At 43.7% G+C, this 25292-nt stretch overlaps 4 protein-coding genes across 4 annotated transcripts; 2 read left to right on the forward strand and 2 right to left on the reverse strand.

Moving 5' to 3' along the window:
• The first annotated feature begins 365 nt into the window (after nt 1–365).
• On the forward strand, nt 366–6929 carry LOC311029448 (uncharacterized protein). Its single transcript, XM_084034589.1, has 5 exons — nt 366–570; nt 1745–2798; nt 4226–4277; nt 4344–4503; nt 5088–6929. The coding sequence occupies exons 1-5, from the start codon at nt 498–500 to the stop codon at nt 6179–6181; spliced, it is 2433 nt and encodes an 810-aa protein (XP_083890715.1). The 5' UTR covers nt 366–497; the 3' UTR covers nt 6182–6929.
• A 1942-nt stretch (nt 6930–8871) lies between these two features.
• Nucleotides 8872–10601, reverse strand: ch25hl2 (cholesterol 25-hydroxylase like 2). The gene has a single exon (XM_084035625.1). The coding sequence runs from the start codon at nt 10577–10579 to the stop codon at nt 9647–9649; it is 933 nt and encodes a 310-aa protein (XP_083891751.1). The 5' UTR covers nt 10580–10601; the 3' UTR covers nt 8872–9646.
• Nucleotides 10602–13820: 3219 nt separating this feature from the next.
• Nucleotides 13821–16225, forward strand: s100z (S100 calcium binding protein Z). Its single transcript, XM_084034891.1, has 2 exons — nt 13821–13990; nt 16069–16225. The coding sequence occupies exons 1-2, from the start codon at nt 13850–13852 to the stop codon at nt 16222–16224; spliced, it is 297 nt and encodes a 98-aa protein (XP_083891017.1). The 5' UTR covers nt 13821–13849; the 3' UTR covers nt 16225.
• A 3924-nt stretch (nt 16226–20149) lies between these two features.
• crhbp (corticotropin releasing hormone binding protein) lies at nt 20150–25090 on the reverse strand. The gene is made up of 7 exons (XM_084035384.1): nt 24971–25090; nt 24807–24900; nt 24092–24249; nt 23365–23575; nt 22879–23024; nt 22053–22170; nt 20150–20693 (listed from the first exon to the last, which is right to left on the reverse strand). Exons 1-7 carry the CDS (start codon nt 25058–25060, stop codon nt 20539–20541), a joined length of 972 nt encoding a protein of 323 aa, XP_083891510.1. The 5' UTR covers nt 25061–25090; the 3' UTR covers nt 20150–20538.
• Between the last annotated feature and the right edge of the window lie 202 nt (nt 25091–25292).

Raw genomic sequence — 25292 nt, forward strand, 5'->3', positions numbered from 1 at the left:
AATTCAAGGTCAACTTTACAGTTAAGTGTTAAAGTCGTCTTAGTAGCTAACTAGCATGGTAGTGACCTGTCAATCAGCAGGTAAGCCCCGCCCCCTAAAGCATCCCCTGCTTTCTGGTCTGTTGGACTCTAAATGGACCATAATGTATAAACTTGTTGTTTTTTTATAAAATAATTTAATTTTACATCCAACGTGCCTCGTCTGTATAAGTGTGTTATTGTGTGTTCTATGCCTGTTAAATTAATATTTTCAATGAAAGCAACGATAAAAAGTCGTACTTCCGGCATCAACCTGTGAGGCGCATCCCCGTTGGCTGCGCGGGGTCACGTGACGGGGATGCCACAGGTGGACAATAAAAAGCGGCTGCTTGAGAGCCGAGGACGGCAGTTTGAAAAGCATCGACGCGGAGCCGCGCAGCCACGCCCGCGGACGGACCCGGACACACACACACACACACACACGCGCGCGCGCGCACACGCTAGTGCGCGTGTTCGGTCATGGAGTCGCGGACGCTTCACCTGCTGCTGCTGCTGCTGCTGTGTTTCCAGCACACCTGCTGCGCGGACAAAGGTAAAGTTTCATCTCCGTGTCGGTCAGCTCAGGTAGGAAGAAGAAGAAGAAGCTCCGAGAGGCGCGTCACCGCGCTGGTGACGTAGAGTCACGTGGTTCTCTGCTGTGTTTTCACCCTGTCTGCCTTCATGGAATGAGTTTGAAACTAAAGGTTTTGACCTTGAAACTTCCCCAGTAATCACGAACATGAAGACATGATTATTTTATGTTTTTAATTGTGTTTAGTTTATGCAAATGAGGTTTTATTTGAGGTATTTGGTGGGAAAAAACTGCAGGAACAAATAGACAAAGTAGTAAATAATACACCCAGGTGTGTATTTATTTGGTGTTTTTTTCTTTCTCAAACAAATCAGCGTCTAAAAACTTGTAGTGTCACTGCGTTGATGACGAAGTTGTGTTATTAAGTGGATTGATGTGTAAATGACTCATCATCCAAGAGTTATTAATAGAACTCAGGTCAACGTGCCTCAACATGCAGATGAGATATGAACTCATCTGTCGAATTCATAATTTAAAAATATTAAACGCACTGCAATCTCTTTACAGTTCTGTTAAGAAACACATATGGACACGGATGTTAAATTAGATGGGGAAAGTCTAATAAATACATTTAAAATGTGTATTTATGTATCGTGTCTGTGATGTTCTCAGTCATCCAGCTCACGATAATAAAGACTAATAAAAGCTACACTTACTAAAGCGAGTCTCTGTATCCGCTGTTTTTTACTGGTGAGGATATTTTACGGTTACTCCGATAGTCCACTTTGTTAACAAGTACGTTTGCTCAAATACTTTGATGAAGTATCACATTTGAGGCCCTTGTAATTGAGTACCTCCATTTTACTGCCACTTTGTACTTCTACATCTCAGACGTTAAGGTTCTACTTTGCCCCCCGGTGCTTCATTCACCTTTATTTACTTTCAGATTACTATTTAATTGATTATCATAAGTGCTGAGAACAGGTGTGGTTCACAGGGAGGTTTACTTAAAACTCGCTATGAAATATGCAGTCAAAATAAAATACTTATGCATAGAAGCATGATTCCTCTGAAAGGAAAAAGAATAAACTCTTTAAAAAGCTTCTCGCATCGACTGGAAACTGGGAGAAAAAAAAAAAAAAAAAACACGACCTGTGAACCCGCTGACTTCTTCTTCTGTGGTTTTTGCCTCCAGACCTGCGGGGCTTCAGCGGCACCGAGACCAGCGATGGCGTCTGGGTCGGCAGCGTCGCCAAAGAAGTGCTGAGCAGCCGCCTGACCACCGTCTTCCTGCCGGTGGTCTACATCGTGGTCTTCGTGGTGGGCCTGCCCACCAACGCGCTGGCGGTCTGGGTCTTCCTGTTCCGCACCAAGAAGAAGAACCCGTCCTCCATCTACATGGCCAACCTGGCGCTGTCCGACCTGCTCTTCGTGGTCTGGACCCCCCTGAAGGTGGCGTACCACCTCAACGGCAACGACTGGATCTATGGCGCCGGCCTCTGCAAGGTGCTGGTGGCATTCTTCTACGGCAACATGTACTGCTCCATCGCCTTCATCGCCTGCATCAGCGTGCAGCGCTACTGGGCCGTGGTCTACCCGCTGTCCCGCCACCAGAGCGCTAACGGCGTGGCGGTTGGCGTCTGCGTGGCGGTCTGGGCGGTGGTCTGGCTCCTCACCGTGCCGCTCTACCTCTACGACCAAGAGGTCCGGGTGTCCAACCTCAACATCCTCACCTGCCACGACGTCACCAAGCCCAGCCAGAAGAAGATGGCGGCGGGCTACTTCCTCACCATGGGCACCGTGGGCTTCGTGGCGCCCACCATCGTGTGCATCATCTCCTACGTGCTGATGCTACGGGCGCTCCGGAACAGCATGTCGGACCCCGCCATCGCCAAGCGGCGGCGGAAGGCGGTGGTGCTGATCGTCACCGTGCTGGTGATGTTCCTGCTCTGCTTCACGCCGAGCAACGCCGTGCTGCTGGCGCACTACGTGCTGCTGCTGGCCGACGCCCACGACAACCTGTACGGCTTCTACGTGACGACGCTCTGCCTGGCGAGCCTCAACAGCTGCCTGGACCCCTTCCTGTACTACCTGATCTCCGAGGACTTCAGGGTCCACGTCAAGAACACCTTCCTGTGCCGCAGCGAGCGGACCGCCGAGAGGATGAGGGTCTCGTTCAGCGCCCTCAAGTTCTCCAAGAAAAGCAACGCGTACTCGTCCGACTCGGCGACTCGCAGCACCGAGTGCTAGTCCCTCGCCATCATCACGAGTCCCTCGCCATCATCGCGGGTCCCTCGCCATCATCATGAGTGCCCTCGCCATCATCACGAGTCCCTCGCCAAGAACACGAGTCCCTTGCCATCATCATGAGTCCCTCAGGTGTAAAAGCAACATGGCGTCTCCTCTGTGACTTTGGAGCGTTGCCGCGGTAACGACCTCATTTAAACGTTCTTAGTTGCTGGGTTTTTTTTGTAAATGTTTATTTTTTTACATCTCTGACAAGATAACTTATATTTAAGTTATCTGTTTTATCTGTTTTATTTCATTTGAAATTATTGAACTTTGTTTTTTTTTATTGTCTGATGTTTCATTTGGAAAATGTGTTTTTATAACGACACTTTAATCAATTAAGTCTCAGGAAACATGGAAGCCTGAAAGTCTCAAACTTCATTTTCATGTCTTTAGTTTTTCAGGCAGTAAAGTTTAGTTCCTGAATGTTTTCTATAAACGTATCTGTCGGGTTTTAGCAAAAAAATGTACGTTATTATTTTATTTCCTTATGTTATTCATACTTACCGTCTGCATGATTCTGAAATGGATATTAAATCACATCCTGTTTGGTATTAAATCTAAATTGAACTTTGTATTTTTGGTTTTATTGTCAAAACAGTTGGTTGGAAAAGGTCAACGGTCACGCTGTTGTCTTCCTTATTTCCAAAACAATCCTCATATTTAACCTTTTGCTGTTTGTCAGATTTATATGATATTGACACGATGAGATCTCGTATAATAAAGTGACTGATTTGTATGAATGTCTCTCACGTCTTTTATTGACACTGAAGCATTAATTTATTTTTTACACGTGATGAACTTTACAAAGAAAGCTGGAAAAACTGTATTTTTTCTCCATAAAAATGTTGTTTGTTCCTCCAAGTTGAGGCTCAACAGTTAACACTTACAAAATTAACCAGATTTAATGATGTTTTATACTTTAATTATGGGAAATAAAAGTCACCTGGACTCAAATCACAACTTAAAACACATCTGTGTATAATATTATATAATGTATTTTAATAAAAATATAAGAAAATATAGATCAATATCAGCCTTGATGTTATTCACTTAAATGTTTTAACTTGATTTTACTATCGATAAGTGTTGTGTTGCTTTTGTTTTTTATTCATGATTTGTAAGGTGCCAACGAATACATGTTTTATTATTATTTATAAAATAGATCAAATAAGATAATCCTTTATTCGTCCCAGAGTGTGGAAATGTACAGGGTAAATATATATATATATATATATATATATATATATATATATATATAAATAATAAATAAAGTATAAAAGTACTAATAAAGTATAATTCAAGATATTAAAATCCAGGCTACTCGGTTTCAGTATGATTGGAGTTTCTTCTTCTGGTGTTTCTTGTTTGTGTTCTTCTTCTTGAGTTCCGCAGAAACCTCCGGTCCGGAGTCAGCCGGTGGGCGGGTCCGCGGTGACGTAGGGTGACGTAGTGCGTAGGAGCAGGTAGTCTCGGGGAGTGTCCCTCGTCCGTCGCGGTTGTAGGACACATTAAGGACGGCGTTTCTGGAGGACGAGGACCGAAGACGACCGAAGAGGACTGAAGAGGACCCAAGAGCACAAGCAAAGAACACAAACATGGATTTAACTCGCACGCTGTCGCTGCTTCTGCTTCTCTGCTGCTTCTCCGCCTCCGACGGCGCAGGTGAGACCGGAAGTACCTGTCTGTTGGTGGTGTCGAGGGACGGGGGGCTCGCGCACACCGAGCTCGTTCCCACGATAATTCCGTTAATATTTAAACATATTTGTGGAATTTAGCTGGAAAAACACAATAGTATTATTATATCCACTATTTCCTTTAAGCTGTATTATTATTATTATTAATATTATATTTATTATTTGTCTACTTAAGTATTTTTATATGCGTGAGTGTATTTATCGTGACTTCCCCATAAATATTACATACATACATGCATTTTCTAATAATTTATTCTGTCCTCAGTTTGTAAGAATGATAATTTTTACTTATTTTTATTCTTTTCTATCATATTTTCTATTTGAGGTCACTGTGTGAAGCCAAACTGCAGAGGAATCCTCACTTTTTGAGAAGCTGTGTTAAATATTAATTATCTCTTAAATTGTAAAACAAAATGGAGAAGAATTCAAATGGAAAAAACAGAATCTGGAAAAAATGAAATGGATTTTTAAAAGCCCTATGATTGTTATGAATGTTAATAATCAAATAAATGAATCTTCATATCTTAATAACTCTCCATCACGTGGTTTCAGGTAGAGGGCGGGGCTTCATCGGGTACAAGGACCCGGACCCGGACTCCGAGCTGGTGACGGTGGACGCGGCGACCTCCGCGGCGCTGAAGAGCCGCCTCACCACCGTCTTCCTCCCTGCCGTCTACATCCTGGTCTTCGTGGTGGGCCTCCCCGCCAACGGCATGGCCATCTGGGTCTTCCTGTTCCGCACCAAGAAGAAGCACCCGTCCTCCATCTACATGGCCAACCTGGCGCTGTCCGACCTGCTCTTCGTGGTCTGGCTGCCGCTGAAGATCTCCTACCATCTCCACGGCAACGACTGGGCGTACGGCGAGCCGCTGTGCAAGGTGCTGGTGGGCTTCTTCTACGGCAACATGTACTGCTCCGTGCTCTTCATCGCCTGCCTGAGCGTGCAGCGCTACTGGGTGGTGGCCCATCCGCTGTCCCAGCAGAGGAAGAACAACAAGGTGGCGGTCACCGTCTGCGTCGCCATCTGGGCCTTCGTGTGGCTCACCAGCACGCCGCTGTACCTGTACGACCACACGGCGGCGCTCAAGGACCCCAACATCACCACCTGCCACGACGTCAGCGTCATCGACGACGCCCTGAACCCGTTCCCGTCCGTCCGCCTCCCGTACTTCTACTTCATCTTCACAGCGCTGGTGGTCTTCCTGGTGCCGTGCGGCGTCATCTCAGTGGCGTACGTGCTGCTGCTGCGGGCGCTCGGCAACAGCATGGAGGACAGCGCGGCGGCCAAGACGCGGCGGCGTGCCGTGGTGCTCATCGTCACCGTGCTGGTCACCTTCCTGGTGTGCTTCGTGCCGAGCAACGTGATGCTGGTGCTGCACTACTCGCTGCTGAAGGACGGCGTGGAGAACAACGGCTACGCCTTCTACGTGACCACGCTGTGCCTCGCCAGCCTCAGCAGCGCCCTCGACCCGTTCATCTACTACTACGTGTCCGCGGACTTCCGGAACCACGTGAAGAACACGCTGCGTTGCCGTAGCAGCCGGACCGTGGAGAGGATGAGGGTCTCCTTCAGCTCCATGAAGTACTCCCGCAAGAGCAAGAGCTACATGTCGGAAAGCGGCAACACGCAGAGCAGCAGCTGCTAGATCGATGAGGAGGGTGCCCGCGTGGCGCCGAGACTCTGGAGGGAAACGACCAGGTGACCTCAATGAACTCTGAACATGAAGACGAGCGACGATGGCGTCGTGTTTAGAAACGAAGAGAAAACGGACATTCGGTTCTCTCGTTTGTTTTTATATTATTATTGCGATTCTGACTGATTATCACGATAACGATGCGGTGGAATAAACCGAGAAAACATCGGGTGGAACTTACGACAGCGTTTTCAGGCCACTGTAGGGGGAGATCGGGGCTGGTTGGGCTAAGATGCTAGCTGTAGCTTTCGCTTGTTGTCATAGCAACGGCAAACATCCGCTCAAGCAACTTGTTTACGTCGGCTATGACCACAAGTAAGAGCTACCGCTAGCATCTTAGCCCAACCGCCCCGATCAAACCAACAATAACTTTCAACATCATCATCTTAGCTAGCATAGATGCTGATTGTTAGCGTCTTAATAAACTCGTGAAATTGCCTTTTGATAAATTCGCAAATTTGCGACTTTTTTTTATAATATTGCCCCCTCTCTCAGCTCGTTCTTTTCCAACAGTGGCCCTGATACGCCGTCGTAGAAACTTATTTAATATTCATTCCTGTTTTTTGTTTTTGTGTTTTTTGTGTTTGCGTACATTTTTATGATTTTTAAAACCCACGCGTGTGCTCGACGTGTTGATTCAGGTTTTTGGGCGTTTTAAAAACTGTTACACATAGTTTCTTAAATAAACGCTAAAACAGGATGCAGTTTCTGTGATACTCCTTTTTTATGATTGCGTCACCAATTATTATCCCGGGTCTCGTCGACTCATCGCAGCGTGGCGATGTGTCGATCAGGAATGTGTGGAATGGGTTGAGTCTGAAAGTGTTCCAACCAGTTTAAAAACCAACATGAAGCTGTTGACTCTAGTGTTTTAATCCCGCCGGTTGTTTCGTGTGTTTTGAAGGAGCAGCAGGAGGAAAACAAAAACAAGATCTGAAAGAATGTTCCAGAGCATGATGAGGCGTGTTGGGAGGGCGACCTCCACACGACGACCTCCGCTGTCGCTTCAGTGTCGCGTTTCATCTGGAAACACAGAAAACCACAACTCACTTTTATTCACATTTATATAGTATTTATTTATGAAATGCAGCCTAAACATTTTATTTTTAGTTCAATAGTTCTCCCAACGAGACAATAAGATCTCAATCAAACTGTTTAATCTCAAGTAGAGAGGCGAGTCTCTCCCCCCACCCCCCTCCAGGTGATGCACACATCATGTGACTTCCCCCGTTTAACGACCTGCTGAGGTAAATCATTGTTGTGTGTGTTGAGTGTCGTCTTACCCTTTTGTCAGCGGGAGTGGAATGCGTCCCTTTCACATGTTTGGGACGGGGCCGCTCCCCCGGGGCGGCTCTGCGTTTGAACAATGACGCTGGTGTGACAAACAGAAACACAAGCAAGACGCAACCGCAATATATATATATATATATATATATATATATATATATATGCAGAAAATGAAGAACATTTCCTGTAGAATAATGCTACTATGATCATTGAGAATTATTATGCAAATTATTATATTACAACATTGAAAGGCTGATTTCTTGTGATATGCATTTAAAAAAAATATGTTTGTTTTTTTTTATTATGTTTTCCGTGAAAACTTTATGATGGTATTGCATGATCGCTGCTAAATACGCCACCGGCAGGTTAGCTTTAACGTTGCTTAGCATAAAGTAAAAAACCACCCTGGAGAAACAGTCGGTCCGGCAGCTGCAACAACCTCTAAATGTGAAATAATGAACATGTTATTTGTGTTTAATTCATACCAACATAGTTATAACAAACCCTGGTTTTATGGGGGGTTATGGGCCAGACTACTTCCTGGAGGTGTGTGTTGTTACATTTTAGTTTAGGTTATGGATCAAATCTGTAACAGTTGCATTGAGAGCAGAAAGTTTTTATTATGATTTCCTGGTCCACACAATCCTTTATAATACATATCATTCTTCTCAAATAGCCATCTGTAAATGTACATTTCTATCCCACAACAAGGACATTATTACATACATACTGTAATAAAGACCTTACCATATTCTAAAGTAAGATAAGAACATAAACTAAATAAACTGAGAACCTCAAAGATACAAATCCCCGATCTTCTCTCTCTTTTAATACTTTACTTTTGCTGCATTCTATAATTCAGAGTTTTAATGAGCTCATGGCTTCCATCACTGTTAAAAAAAAAAAGCAGGTCAAAGTTCAGAGACTTCTGCAGTTACACACGGTACATGTTGCAGCTTGTGTTGCATATTTCAACATCTACAACATTGTGATGCAACATCTACATTGCTTTAAGGTTCTCGTAAATTGCCACAATCCTGTCACCGACATACATACATACATACATGTTGCATATTTTCATGGTGCAACATGTATGTTGCTTTAAGGATTGTTGCAGCAATCCTGTCACCGCAAGATCTCTGACATGTGAGAAACCTTCATATGTAAGATCCTTCAGAAAAAGAGATCCGTCACCAGACGTGGTGATGAAGTTTATTCACACTTAATTTCCTAGTAATAGAATAATTGTAAGGCAGGCAGGCAGGCAGACAGACAGACAGACAGGCAGGCAGACAGGCAGGCAGGCAGGCAGACAGGCATGCAGACAGACAGACAGACAGGCAGACAGACAGGCGGACAAGCAGGCAGGCAGGCAGACGCGGCCGGCGTGTTTAAATAAACAAGACCAGAAATCCAGAAACACGTTGAACCGGTTCTGAATGCTGGTGTTGTTTCCAAGTGGGTGAAAACAAAGAGACAGCCGATCACAACAGATCACCTGAGATCACCACAGATCACCAAACACTGCCTTCCCTGTGTGAGATCATCACATACTGTACTACACACGGACAAGTGTGTGTTTGAATCTGTCAAAGTGTGTTTTAGTAGGCAGTTGGTGTTGGATTGATTTGTGGCTTCGCTCTGTCTGGTGTGTGTCTGAGAAGAAAGAGTGACCTCTGCTGTTCCTGAAGTGCAATTAAAAGCATATGTGAGTATAGTCAGCACTACGCATTTGATTTATGTACACAGTATTTATTTAGTTTTATTCAAAGCAATATAGAAATCATAGTAATCTCTATCAGTCCCACATAGCAATTCATTATAGTAATTATTATGACATCACAAAGCCTCTGATTGACAGATTCATATTTTAATTCTATTTTGGCTTTTCTACATCACAATTTCACAACATAATATTAAACAAACAGGAAGATGTATATTTGCTTATTATAGGTTGTATTCATGTTAATGTGTATATTTTGGACATATTAACATTTTTGGAACAAAAAAAGTTTGGGATCAAATCATTTCGGGGACCCCCTGCAGTAACTCTGAGGAGCCACTAGGGGTCCCGGACCCCCCTGTTGGAGATCTCTGGTCTAGTCTTCAGTCCAACATTCTGTTAGAGCTTTAGTCCTTCCTCCCCTTCTTGGCGTCTGGCTCCCCGGTGTCCTCGCTGCAGGGTCCCGGCGCCCCGTGGGTGCCTCGCAGATCCCCGTGGGTGCCCCCCAGATCCCCGTGGGTGCCCCCCAGCCAGTCCCAGTGGGAGAAGAACGGGGCGAAATTGGTGGCGGGCCGCTGGTGGTGGGCATCGTGCTTGGGCGCGCCCCCCCAGAGGCCGAAGGGCACCAGGCGGTGCATGGCCCACGGGAAGTCGTAGCCGCAGTGGTCCTCGGTGGAGATGTAGATGTTGAAGACCATGAAGGCCCACGTGGTGAGGCAGTGGCACCGCAGCAGGACCGGGTCCACTGTGGCCCAGAAGCCCACGCTGAACAGCTCCCAGCCCGACAGGTGCTGGGTGACCAGGCTGAAGGGTCGGCTGTACTGGTGGTGCACGGCGTGGAAGGTTCGGTACAACCAGGGCACGCGGTGGTGCAGCAGGTGCCACAGGTAGTACTGGAAGTCGAAGACCACCGTGCAGCCCAGGACCCCCAGGAAGAGGCTCCAGAGGGTCGGCGCCTCGCGGGGCAGCGGCGTGGCCGGACGCCACAGCCACTGGGCGACCGCCGCCGGGAAGATGTAGAGCAGGTGGTTGTGCACGGTGACGCCCAGCGTGGTCCAGATGCCGGGCCAGGTGACAGGTTGGTCTGGGTGGAGCCGGCGGCGGTTGATGCAGGGCCAGGTGGGGGCCAGCAGGTCCAGCAGGGTGTACAGACCCACCAGGAGGAAGTAGGTGGTGACGGAGAGCACCACGGGGAAGAGGGGGCTCCTTAGGAGGTCCTGGTGGTTCAGGCGGAGGTAGTCCCAGGCGGGCTGCAGGACCAAGCCCTGGGACCAGCTCCCAGTCGAGTTGTCCTCGCCCAACATACAGAATACAGTTCTGAGGGACCCGCCTGGAATCATCGTCGGCGGCGAGGGCGAGTCTGAGGACGAGGAGCAGCAGAGGGATGTCGTGCCAAATTGGAGCGGCGGACCATCACAGCCTCTTATGTATGTTCAAGCCCCACCTCCGCCCCCCCACATCCACCACCACCCCCCACATCCACCACCCCCCCCCAAACCACCACCACCCCTTGCTTTTAGAAGAAGGCCTTTTCATGGGCACAAGGACCGGAGCCAGGACTCAGGATCGAGGCCACAACAGACCTCGTTTCTGACCCAGATCATGGAGAGCCGACTTCCGTTCACTTGGGTTACTGACTTTGTCACACACACACTCTCACACACACACACAACACACACACACACACACACACACACAGACATATACACACACACAAAAATGCACACACACGCGCACACACACATACAAAGGAGCTTATTTATTATACTTAGTTATATATTCACTGCTGAACGTTAATGTTTTTGTGCTTTCTCATTCTCAGATCGTCCAACACACACACACACACACACACACACACACACACACACACACACACACACACATACACACACACACACACACACATACACACACACAAAAATGCACACACACACAGCATGAAACAGTAATTAATCATAGAAAGCTGACATGTAAGACGTGAATTCAAAAGCACTTTTCTTTCTGAATCCGGATCGTCGTTTGTTTACAGCAACAACACAAATATGTAACTGTCGGGAATCAAACTGTTTTTATGGTTTGACTCGATCATTGATCATCATTAACTTACAAACCAAACACTCACATCCTGTCTCTAACAGGACAGTTTACACATCTCACTCATCAGGACTCTTTCTGTTAACACTGATCAGCCATTAGAGGGCAGTCAAGTCAAGTCTTCACCAAAGAGCCTCGAAGAGAAATCCAACTGGACACTACAGGTGAAAACAGGAACAATAGATTTGTTTTTCTTCTTTCTCTAGGGTTAGGGTTGGGGTTAGGGTTTGGGTTAGGGTTAGTGTTAGCTAGTTGTGTAACTACTATTACAAAGGCATTATAAAAAATGTCAGTATAACAATGGTACGCCTAATTCTAATTTATGGAGGAGACATCTTGTAAAAACATGTTAGGATGCACCAGAATGTGAGAAATTGCATCACATTTAGAGAATAAAGACCGACCGGGGAGAGAAAACAGTAGTCGGTCACTTCAGGCGGCGTGAAAACGTGATGCTGAGAGGATCACAGCTACGGTGACGCCTCGGACAAAAACCTGCATTTTTTCTTACCTTCGTCATATTTAGCACTTTAGGCCGCTAAATAATACCTTAATGAATGTTTCATTGATGTCTGAATATTGTTAGGATAATAATAAAACTGGTCTGGGTCCAGAATCATGTCAGGGATCATCAACAGGTGCAGGTCTACGTCGACCTGAACGGAGCCCCCGGCCATCGTGGTCCACAGCAGCGGTGGGAAACCTGAGGAACCAGAGTCGGTGTGGCAGAGCGAGGATCAAACGTCCGCAGAACCAAACGTGAACTTTGAACCTAATTATGGAGCTGAACTTTGGATACTTCATGCATTCAGTCATTGTTTTGTGACTCACTATGAATATATTTGAAGATCTTATGCAACAGGACATTTCTGAGGTTCAAACAGAATCAAAGCATCGCCTCTTGTTGTCTTTGCAGTGACGTTGAAGGGGACCACGAGAGACCACGAGGGACCACGAGGGAAGATACATCGTCTGTCACGAAGGTAGGAGGCCAGCTGTAAAATCCAGTGTAGACATGCAATTATATATTTAAATAAAAATCTAATAGTACAGTTTATGTACTATGAATCTAAGAGTAAAATTAAAAAATAATCCTATGTATTGGCGGTTCTGCTTTATGAGGATTTGTGTCTGTTTTCTATCAGCGCCGTAAAGAAGGGAAACTGTTTCATCACCTGAACAAATGGAAACCCCTTTGTCTTATTTCCACTCGTTGGCTGCAAGTGGAAGAGGAAGTTGCAGAGACACCTGACAGCTGGCGTCCCTCAGGTGTCGCCTTCGGGCCCCGCTGCTATTCTCCGATGTCAGTTATGACACAGAGGGACAATCACGTACGGGAGCGACCGTCGGACACGGAGTGACAATGAAGGATGAAAGCGTCCGCCGCTAAAAATAAAACCCTCCAACGACAACGTGACTTCAGTCACAAGGTGAGACGGAGCAGAGCCGCAACGCAAGGTTGAAACCGGAGGAGAACACGCTCGCAAAGTCAACCTCGTCTTCTAGAAATCAGCTTTCAATCGCCACGTATTCTGATCAATAAACTCCTAGAAGAGAGGACTTAAAATGTTTAGTGACGACATAATTATCTGTTTTCCTCCCGACAATACGGCCTAAAGGTCAAAGGGTCATTCATTCAAAATTCATCAAAGGTGATTTGAACTTTTATATAAATATAAGCATGTGTATGTGACGTCATGATGACATCATCAGGTCTAACCTTTGTAACGGTTGCTGATCCAGGTTGGGGGACGGGTCAGTCCTCTGATGATGATCTGGATCCACTAGTAAAGGAGAAATGCTGCCCCCTACATGTCGGCAGCAGGTAAACGGGTATTACACATCGCTGCTTTGATTAAGCACTTAGATAGTCTTCATGGATCTCGACCCGTCCTCTTCATAGATCTGGACCCGTCCTCTTCATGGATCTGGACCCGTCGGCTTTGTAGATCTGGGCCCGTCCTCCTCATGGATCTGGACCCGTCATCTAAGTAGATCTGGACCCATCATCTTCATAGATCTGGACCTGTCCTCTTCGTTGATCAAGACCCGTCCTCTTCATGGATCTGGACCCGTCTTCTTCTTAGATCTGGACCCGTCCTCTTCATAGATCTGGACCCGTCCTCTTTGTTGATCTGGGCCCGTCCTCCTCATGGATCTGGACCCGTCATCTAAGTAGATCTGGACCCGTCCTCCCCCTGCAGAGCCCCCCGGGGTTACCCTGGTACATGTGTTGTTTTCCACCCAGCAGCCTGATTAAGACCTGGAAAGAGAGACGGGGTTTCCATGGGGGCGTCTCACCTGAGGAATTAATTATCGGCACAAAGAGGACAGCCGCTTGGCATCACCTCACTTCCTCATAAACAAGCTGAGCGCGGCGTCTCCCATCACACCTGTACGGGACTCTAACCAGGTGAGATCTGATCCTGTACTCTCTCCATGCACACCATGTACATTCCACTCAAATGTCCTTTTTGTTGGTCAGGAAGCTGCAAGCTCTTCATCCTTCCAGCAGAATGCCGAGTCAACTCGAGGGTGCGATGGACGCGCTCATCACGGTTTTCTACAACTACTCGGGGAACGACGGGGACAAGTACAAACTCAACAAGGGCGAGCTGAAGGAGCTGCTGAACAGCGAGCTCACCGACTTCCTCACGGTACGTTGTGTGATCCATCCTGTCCTTTTTAATAGAAGTTTCTGCATCGTCTTCCCAAAGAGGGAAACATATACAGACATAAAGCTAAGTAGGAAACAAGATGCTGCCGGACCGGGAAGCCGGTCCTGCTCCCTGTTGTAGTCCTGAATGGTGTTGTAGTCTCCGTGGATGTTGGGCCTTTAGTGTGAGCGTCAGGATACCGACAGAAAGCAAGGGGAAGTGAACGCAACGCTGGGATTTCAAGTGGAATATTTATGTAAAAAAACAGCATTGTGGTTTGTGCCATAAAATGTGACAAATTGTATTTATTCTATGATGAGCGTTTTTTTTTATTTTGTCAATTTATCTTATTAAAGGTAGAGTAGTTGATTCTATTCAGAAACACTTTCTGTTATAGAACTTGAATTCCTCATAACATACTAATAGTGATGAATTCATTAAATGCTCTGACATTAAAAAAAATGTAAAAATTAAATCTGTAAAAAAAAAAAAAAACCCATCCAATCAAAAAAGTTGAGCGGGAAAAATGAATTGGACGTCCCGGCTGCCCGTCAACGCTGACTTCCTGATCACACTCGTTTGGCGTTCTGCTGGTTGGGAATGTGAAGTGTGACCTTCTCATGTCCCTGGTGTACTCCCGTGGATCTATTACGACCAATGCTGGTATTTTATTGATTAAAGACCTTTTGGATGACGCTTCACCGCCGACCAGAGTCGCCTGAACGTGACATCAGAGAAGCGGTGCTGCTTTAAAGTGGAGCGGCTGACCTTGACTGAGGAAATTGTGTTTTTCTCATTGATTGTTATCTCGCCGTGTGAAATAGAGGCTGGAGGATGGAAGGGGGGATGTGGTTTCAGATAAGAACCGGCCCCTCGAGTCCGAGTACCAGTCTGAGCATGATTGAGACCAAGGACTCGATATATATTCTCAAATATATATGGGAAGCCAAAAGACAGAGAATATATATATATATTCTCTGTCTTTTGGCTTCCCGTCCTCCGTCACTCGGACGGGAAGCCTCAGGTGCTCACACATCATCATCATCATCATCATCATCATCATCATCGGTGGCCCATATCGCCTCCAAATATAGACACTCCCATGATGTCATCGCCTCCCCTCAGGCTGCAGTCACCTCTGAGAATAGACGGCGACACTTTCCTCCGACAGAAAACACGACACTCGCTCACTTGATAGGTTACTGTATATCAACTTCTTATTTTCTTTATATTTATTTATTATTATTTCAATTTCATCTTAGCTTCAATTTGACTCCCAGTTCATTTTAAAACAACTATTTTATGAAATTACTTTTATATTTAAATAAAAGTAATTTCATAATTCAGTTTGGATGAAACTATTTGACTTAACATCTTTTACATCACTGTGAAGTCTATCGGATCCAATTTCTTTCAGATAAATTTAATTTATTAAAGCTAAATTCACCTCCTTTTTTGTTTTTGTATAAACACATTGTGTTAGCCGATGCAAATTCGTCATTTAATATGTTGTTATCATATAATATGTTGTTACTGGGGATATACACCTGTATTTAACAGCCAACTGTTAAATGTTCCTACATATGTTCCTATTTTTCCCCCAAAATAAAATCAATCCCATCTGAGATCGATCTCAGCGTGGGCCGCGTTTTGATTCCAATTGATTCCAATCTTTGCTAAAAAAAACAATAGTTGACCTAAATGAGTGTGGCGACGGCGTGCAGGTCAGCGGGGCCTCAAGAGGTCGGAGGGCGTGAAAAATCAAAGTCGTGTTCTTGTTTCTAATCCTGGAGGAAAATGTGTTTGTGTTTGATCTCACGGCTCATTTAGCAGCGACATCACTCCACTCGCCGCCTCGGCCTCGAGTCGATGCAGCACTCTGATCACGACCACGACGTGCTGGAACTCATCCTGCACCACTTCCTGTATCATTAACCTAAATACACAATATGTGAACGGTATTCTTAATTGCCAATTAAAAATACCTTTAACATGAACCGTATGGGGGCTCTGAGATGTCAAAACTATTGGCTAACACGTCCGATCATTAAAAAAAGCTGCTGTTCCTGTTTCCCCAGTCTCAGAAGGATCCGATGCTGGTGGAGAAGATCATGAATGACCTGGACTCAAACAAAGACAACGAGGTGGATTTCAACGAGTTTGTGGTGTTGGTCGCCGCCCTGACGGTCGCCTGCAACGACTTCTTCCAAGAACAGAAGAAGAAAACCAAGTAGACGTCAAAACAGCTGTGTTTCATAATGCCGTCACTTTAAAAATGTCTCGTGAGTAAGTTGTATTGAATATCATAACGTAGACATGCTGTCTTTTGGTTTTCCACATTTTCAGCCTGGAGCTGTTCAACAATGACTTTGTGACCTCACATCCAGCCTTTCTGGCATAAAAGATGGTGTTTTTTTTTGTTTTTTTTAACATTAATGTTGTTTGTATGACGGCGTATAAGAACGGCGATATGAACAAGTTGCTTGGTTCCGCTAACACCGGATGTTTGCCGTGAAAGCTACCGCTAACATCTTAGCCCAACCGCCCACATCAATAAACACCCATAAGATGACAGATTGTCCTCATATGAATAAAAGCAACAATAACATCAACATCATCACCCTAAGGACCTTAACCAGGCGTTGTCAAATGTCGGGATGATTCATTAGAAACATACATGTACATTCATGGGACGTTAGCTAGCATAGATGCCGCTTGTTAGCATCGTAAGCATTGTTAGCATCTTTAGAAACTCACAAATTTGCTACTTTCTTTCTCTGAATATCGCCCCCCTCTGTCGGCTCCATTTTTCCACCTAATACGTTGTACGAATGTACGTATATAAAGACGTATATAATAAAACGGTGTTGAGCTGCAGAAACACCTCGCTAGCATAGATGCCGGTTGTTAGCATCATAAAAACTTGCAAATCTGCCACTTTTTCTCTGAATATTGCCCCCTCTCTCAGCTCCGTTTTGTTTTCCTACAGTGTACTAATACGCATATGTATTATATTCGTATGTTTGTAACTAGAAAATACAAAAATAAAAAGAAAATGTTCACGATATTTTCACCGTCATCTTTTTTTGCTGCTTTGTTTTGTCCCGAACTCGGGTGCATTAAATAATAAAACCCGACAGCCGTACCCATCTCTCGAAGAAAACCCAGTACGTTCAGGTCACTGCTGAAAACGACCACCAGGGTCCCAGCGGCTTCAGCCAATAACGTGACTCTAGCTGCCCCTTCTGAGGGTCTCTCCTCCGTACCTTCCTCTTCTTCTTCGGTTAATCTGCGCTGACATTCTCGGCAGATGCTGCTCACGCAAAACAATGTGATCTGTGTGTGATTGGCTGTAATGGAGCAGATAATCAGAGACACCGTGCATTATGAGATTGTTTCTAAAGGTTGCAATCAATCACCCGTGCCATTTCATTTATTTCCTGAACGTGGATATTTATATTCCCACGCTTCATTTCCTGGAGGAGGTCTATGAGGACCGGTCCTCCTCATACCTGGAGGAGGTCTATGTGGTCCGGTCCTCCTCATACCTGAAGTCTATGAGGACCAGTCCTCCTCATACCTGGAAGAGGTCTATGAGGTCCGGTCTTCAAACAATCTGCCTCCGTTCGTCCGTCGCTCCCTGCTGTCCCTTCTAGTGTCGTCACTCTGTGCGTCACCGTTTGTGTCATAAGTCCTAATTAGGACTGTCCTGTGTGTGTGTGTGTGTGTGTGTGTGTGTGTGTGTGTGTGTGTGTGTGTGTGTGTGTGTGTGTGTGTGTGTGTGTGTGTGTGTGTGTGTGAGAGAGAGATATGGTCCTTGTGGATTCAAGCATTTTGCAGAATGAGGGTTACACAGCTGCAAAGCGTTAACGGAGAACATTAAAGTCGGCTCTGTGTTTTCAGTGTGTGTGTGTGTGTGTGTGTGTGTGTGTGTGTGTATCTTCACATCTAGCAGAACAGGAACAATATAAAATACATTTAATTATAAAGACGGAAGAGATACAACATGACGCACATGAAATCAAACAGGAATATGATCTAATCTGAAGAATATACACCTATATATTTAACAGCCTGTCTGTTTTTACACATTTAATCCCTATTAATCCCATGTAAATCAGTTGCTGTGTTATATTTGGATGCAACAGCAACTTTATTGTGTTGCAGATCAACTCTTTGTCTTTTCACCTGAACGAAGAATACTAAAATATGACGTTGACAGGAAGGTCGTTAAGTAATTAAGTCGTTAAGTCATTAAGTGATTAAGATTGATCTTCTGAGGACTATGAACATCTGAACAATCACAATGGCTGACATTTCTCTAAAAGTCACGACTAAGAATGATCTTTGAATTAATCTGCAAACAAGTGAGCAAATATTCACGAAGTGTTCTTAGTTTCACAAATAGTTTTTGCAAAGAGAAATGAATAAAAATATTAAATGAAAGAGACATCTCAATATAAAACTAACAAACATAAAACACACGTAATAAGATTAACAAGAGGCATTGAGCGTATTCTAAGATCACTTCTGTTATAAGGATGTGATATCACACTATACATAAAGTTGAATTGAATAAAAGCTGGCTCTGTGTTTACAGTGTGTGTGTGTGTGTGTGTCTGTGTGTGTGTGTGAGTATCTTCACATCGAGCAGATACAAAATAAATGAAATTATAAAGACAGAAGAAGATAAAACAAAGACGCACATGAAATCAAAAGGAAAACGCATGTAATACAACAATATAATGTACTTTTATACAAATGATATCCTTCACAAATCCAAATGTATATAAAATGTCACGTCTTATAGTTTATTTAAATATAAAACTATAAGACATGACAAACATATGATACATATATATTAAGTGCTCGAGGACTCAAACACACAGGGAGGGGGAGGAGTCAGAACGGCTGCTTCATATCCACACATTCATTTCCTGTAATCTTCTAATTTAAATTAGTGACAGACCACTAGAGGTTTATTACCACACACACACACACACACACACACACACACTCGACTGTGAAGAGGTCGTCCATCACCAGCTGTGGCTGCAGGTGTGTGTCGATGATAAAACACCTTAAATCACGGTCGCCCTCGTCGGTTTGAAGCGTTCAGTTAGAGATATGAGGATATCCTCACTGCTCCCTCCCCAAAGAGTGACATCATCATCATCATCATCATCATCATCTTCCAGCGTTCCACCGACATCTCCCAGTTCTTTATTATCAACACACGAATACCATAACGCAGGACGATTCATTCTTTTATGCTATGACACTGTAAAAAAGAAAGTTGTAAAAAAAATTTAAATCTCGAAAATTAGCTACTTTAAAAAATAAAAAAATAAAAAAATGTTAAACATTTTTTCTCAAAATGTTTAAAACTTTTTTCTCTATTTTTTTTTTTTAATTTTCCCTCCGGCTACTGTTTTACCCGCGATGTCCTGGATACGCCATCGTAGTCGTCTCTCTGAGTCGGAAGTTCAAGAATTAAAAAAAAAGATGGAACAATCAATTAACGACGTAACGTTAGCGAGTGTGACTAGACACAAACCAAGTTCCCGTGTCTTATTGGCCGACAGCTGATAGAAGTGAAGTGTTAGCTAGGACGTCAGCAACAACACAGGAACACTTAAGGTGGGCTGACCTTTAAGGTGGACCAGCACTATTGTCCTTTAGTGACTTTAATAAATATTTTAACTGTGTAACTGACCACAGGTTAAACAGTTAACTGTAATGGTAGTATTAAGTACTCATAGCGGTACTCGGTATCTGCAAGTACTGAAGTATAAGTATTTATACTCGGTCTGAAACAAAGTGATATCGGTCCATCCCTCTCTGTCATTAATCTTTCTGTTCCCACAACAATATACAGAGAAAATGGGAATTTTTCATATATATTTACAAATGGTGATTAATGGTGATTAATCACAGCTACCATGTGATTAATCTGATTCAAAGTTTGAAGTGATTGACAGCCCTAATGTTTTTATTACATCACTACACAACAGCTGCACATCCAGAATAAATAGCGACGTGTTTGTTCGTAGTAAATATCGTAAGCTAATGTGTTCGTAAGGGTTGATGTTTAGTTTCACATGTGATTGTAGTTTTAATTGCATTTCTCCGTTCAGATGAATGAAAACAGGAAACGCAGTTGAGTGCTTTGTCATGCAGGATCATTCTTTTATTACAAAAAGCTTTTTTATACAAATTCAACTGCATCATGGCCATGAACATTTTGTATTCGTAATATTGACCCGTTGCCACATGGCGGAGGCATGACTCAGCAAAAAATGACCAACATTCATTTCAGCACCGTCCCATCAGCAGAATTTCATCTTCATAATAAATACACAAACTGTACACACAAAACAACATAAAAGGACACTTTATTCAGATGTATTTAGAGTTTATAATATAATATCACGTTATTTAATTTGTATTACATCTCTGGTTTTAAGACATTTGGTCCAATCAGAGGGATTTTTGACAGTTTGTTTACATAATAATAACTTAATAAGTTTGCAGTGATGTGTTCCTGATCAGGTGTTGAAGCAGAAGTCCTCCACGTTGTTGAGTTTGATGGTCTGCAGCTCCTGGCGGTCCAGCAGCCGGTAGCTGAAGGAGACCCGGCTCACGAAGGTCCCGCTGGAGACCATCCTCACCACGGTGTTGTCACAGCCGACCTTCACGTGGGCTGCAGGGGGGGTATAAAGGGACGGGTATTCAAGGGACGGGTATAAAGGGATGGGGTATTAAAGGGACGGGGTATTAAAGGGACGGGGTATTAAAGGGATGGGGTATTAAAGGGACGGGTATGCAAGGGACGAGTATTCAAGGGACGGGTATAAAGGGACGGGTATAAAGGGACGGGTATAAAGGGACGGGGTATTAAAGGGATGGGGTATTAAAGGGACGGGGTATTAAAGGGATGGGGTATTAAAGGGACGGGTATTCAAGGGACAGGGTATAAAGGGACGGGGTATAAAGGAACAGGGTATTAAAGGGACGGGTATTAAAGTGACGGGGTATTAAAGGGACGGGTATTAATGGGACGAGTATTCAAGGGATGGGTATTAAAGGGACGGGGCATTAAAGGGACGGGGCATTAAAGGGATGGGGTATAAAGGGACTGGGTATTAAAGGGACGGGGTATTAAACGGATGGGGTATAAAGGGACTGGGTATTAAAGGGACGGGGTATTAAAAGGGACGGGTATTAAAGGGACGGGGCATTAAAGGGATGGGGCATTAAAGGGATGGGGTATTAAAGGGATGGGGTATAAAGGGACTGGGTATTAAAGGGACTGGGTATTAAAGGGACGGGGTATTAAAGGGATGGGGTATAAAGGGACTGGGTATTAAAGGGACGTATCTCACACAGAAACAGGACAAACATCAGAGGAACTTGAATTGATTGTTGAAGAAGATTAGCTTCTTCATCTCGAGCTGCAGTTTGATGGATGAACGTCGTGATGTTGTTACTGTGAGCTGACGTCACATTTTGTTTTCTGTATTTTTATTATTAGTATGATTTATATCTTGATCATTTTAGTTTTTTGACCAATAACATCTCCACTTTTTTCCCCCTATGTTTGTTTATTAACAGTATTACAATTTTTTTATTACTACCATCATTATCTTTCATTATTATTACTGTTATTATTAGTATTAGTATTATAAATAGTATTACTGTTATTATAAGTATTAGTTTTATAAATAGTATTACTGTTATTATTAGTATTATAAATAGTATTACTGTTATTATAACAATTTGCATTATTATTGTTACGATTATTTTTTTTATGATTATTATTAAAAAAAAAATGTAAATATATGTATTCAGTTGTAGCTTTGTTTTTCATATATTATCCCCTTGATATCAATTCCTGATGTCCACACACACACACACTGTACTGTCTTGTCTCTCACAGTGTCGGTCTCGTTATGTCTCACTTTGTCCTGTATTGCATCACTTATAAAAACAATAAGAACAATAACATTTAGGGATATAAGAAGCTCTCGGTTGGGGGTGAAGGGGGGATCATGTGACTCACCGGGTCCAGTGAAGGACATGCAGAGGTCGGTGATGGGCAGCAGCTTCGACGTGTCGATGCCGTTTCCTCCGAGCAGCTGCACGAAATCCCCCGAACCGGCACAACCGGGCAGCGACCGCTGTGGGAGCGTCGTAAAGGGTCAGTCCACTCAAACCACGCTTCACAGCAAAAACAAAGGTGGTTAACGAGCACCTGAATGTAGCATTAACGGCTCGGGAAGATTGAACAAACACAGGACTTTCACCCGGGAGACAGCTGTTCGTGTCCCGTGTGAGATCGAGTTAACGTTGGTTTGTTTCATCGTAGTTTTTAGAACTTGGATTTTTATTTTGACCAAGCGTCAGCGTTCGACATACATCACTGTTATGTTCAACAACTGGAACAAAGGTCAGTTTAGCTCGTGAGCGTGCTAACATTTGCTAATTATCTCTATACACCAAGTACAGCCGAGGATGACGGGAATGCCGTTGGTTTTGCAGATTGTTTTTGGTGATAAAAAACAAATTTCCCAGCATGCAGTTCTACCCAGAAATCATGTTGCAGATCTGTAAATTGGGTTGAACAAACACGGGACTTTCACCCGGGAGACAGCTGTTTGTGTCCCGCGTGAGATCGAGTTAACGTTGGTTTATTTCTCTGTAGTTTTGTTTAAAAATGGACTTTGTGAACTTTGAAGCCGACCGTTAGCGTTTGACGAGATAGTGTGTTTAATTCTTTGCTGCTTTTGAACAAAAGTAAAATTCACCTCATTGGGAGTCGTGGGACAAAAACGTGAGCTCAATGAGCCGAGGAAACGTTAACGTGATATACTTGAATGTTTGTTCACCTTGGGGAGGTTGTTGTGGTGCCCCAGGCTGAACTCGGAGACCTCGATCTCCACCGGGTAGATGATGGAGAAGCTGCAGTTCCTGTGCTGCTGAGGGATCACCATCGTGTAGCTGCCTTCTGGTGACTGGGAGATGACATTGCAGGCTGCGAGGAAAAACACCAGGATTTAAAGGATTGAAGCACAGATAACAAGTTCCTGTTGTGTCAAATATCTAACACAATATGCTTTTTTTTTAAAGTGTTCATTTTCTTTCTGATTATTTGAGTTTAGATCTAAGATTTAAAAGAAATTCAAGTCTTCTACCATGAAAAACTATGAAAATTTGGGTTTAACAGAGAAATCGACAGTTTTTCGGTTAAATGTCCTTAAATGTAGCTTTTTAATTTTTCATGTGATCCCTGATCCTGATCCTGATCCAGACTCATAGTAATCATCATCTTGCATCATCACCATGGAAACATGAACGTATATCGATCTACTCACGCAGAGGGTTGACGTGCTTCCTGACCGTCAGCGTGAAGCGGCTGCCGGTCTCGTGGATCCGGAAGAAGACCATGGCCACGTTCTGAGAGGAGCGCACGGTCCTCCTGGGGGGTCCCGGGTCGCAGTAGTCCACGTAGCGCTCGTACAGGGGCAGCGGGTGATCCTGGATGCTCGGGAACTTCTCACCCTTCATCACCCAGCCGTCAAACACCTGCACAAAAATGGGACGGGTTTCTAAAGGTCTAAAGGTCAAGTGATTACTTAATATATAGAAGCTGTTTCTATGAAGGAGGTAAAGATTGTATAATTAAGGTGAGACACTATTTCTGTATTTCTCTCCTCATTTCACCAGAACCTTTAAAATACGACATTTCACAAAACTTTTAATGTGAAAAATAATAATTTCAATGTCAGTAAATAATGTCAGATATCTGTCAGTTAAAACATTTTGACCTCTTTACTTGTAAAATATGTATTTTTTCTCAGACTTTGAGTCAGAAAAACACTTTATTCCCGTCTTTATGCTGAAGAGTTTTTGTTCATAAGTCATTTCAACATCAACATTTTATTTTGGAAATATATTATATTTAATGACATAATTTGTGGTTTGCATATTTAATCATACAATTTCAGGATATGTGTAACTTTTCTGTCATATTGCTATTGTATCTCTGTTTAAATATCTAAGAGTAATACAGGTTCTTTGTGGACAGGTCTGGGATCATACCGTGATGAAGTCGCCCCCCCTGCAGTCCACGTCCACGTCCTCGTACTCCACCGTGATGAGCTCGTTGGGTTCGGCCATGAAGAACGCAGCGCAGCTGAGCTGAGGACGCTCCGCCGTGAAGGTGAACTGTCCCTCCACGGCCACCATATCCAGGCAGCCTGAGGTGTTAGCACGACAACTCAGAAACCACGGAACTGTTATGTTATATATCTGGCTTATTTTAACTTATTCACTGTGCCATTTTCTTCTATAATTATACAAATTATAATAGTAAGTTTATTTATATAGCACCTTTACAAAACAGAAGTTTACTAAATGCTTTTGACAGAACACATAAACACACACACATAATATATATATTATATATATATATATATGTATGTATGTATGTATGTATATATATACTCAAAAGAGAAGGAGACACTATGAGTAGAAAGACAATAAATAAATAAATAAAATAAATAAAAAATGTAAAAGTCTATAAAATGTTTTTTAGGAAAAGTGATTTAAAAGAAGTAACTGATTCAGCTTTTGCTGCTCTTCTACTCAAACAATATGTTTATTTATTTTGATAAATGAATAGAAAGAGAGAGTATTGTTGTATATGTGTAGTTTAAAAAACAAAGATATAAATAAAATAAATACAAATGTCTCTCTTTAGCTTGATCTCTCACATAAACAAACAGATAAATAATAATAAATGATATAAACTCACGTAAAGGTCGGCGGTACATGAACTCCTCAGCTGTTTCTCTCTTGAGCTCCGAGTTGAAAAATGAAAATAAATCATCTTTGGAGATCTCGTTGTTCTGCAACAGAAGAAGAAGAATATTAATATTATTAATAATAATAATAAAGTTATGATGAGGTGATAGTTACCTCTATGTATCTGGAGTCTCCCCTGAGGACGCACGCACACAACACCAGGAAGAACAGCTGCTCGCGGAACGTGCGCTCCATCACGCGCATCTGTCAGCGGGCTCGTGCACCGGAGCGGAGAGAAGGTGTGAGCCGCTGAGAGGGCGCTGCTGTTTTATAGCCCCCCCCCCCCACACACACACACCCCACCCCCCCCTACTGCGTGGTCGTGACGAGGATGAGACAAGCAGCTGATGCCAGATGAAGCTCAGCAGAAATCAACTTATTCTGACGTCACTTCTCATTCATGGTCAAGTATTAAAACATCAAACTGATACTAGAT

Source organism: Eutrigla gurnardus (assembly GCF_963514095.1).
Source record: "Eutrigla gurnardus genome assembly, chromosome: 19".
Taxonomy (NCBI): domain Eukaryota; kingdom Metazoa; phylum Chordata; class Actinopteri; order Perciformes; family Triglidae; genus Eutrigla; species Eutrigla gurnardus.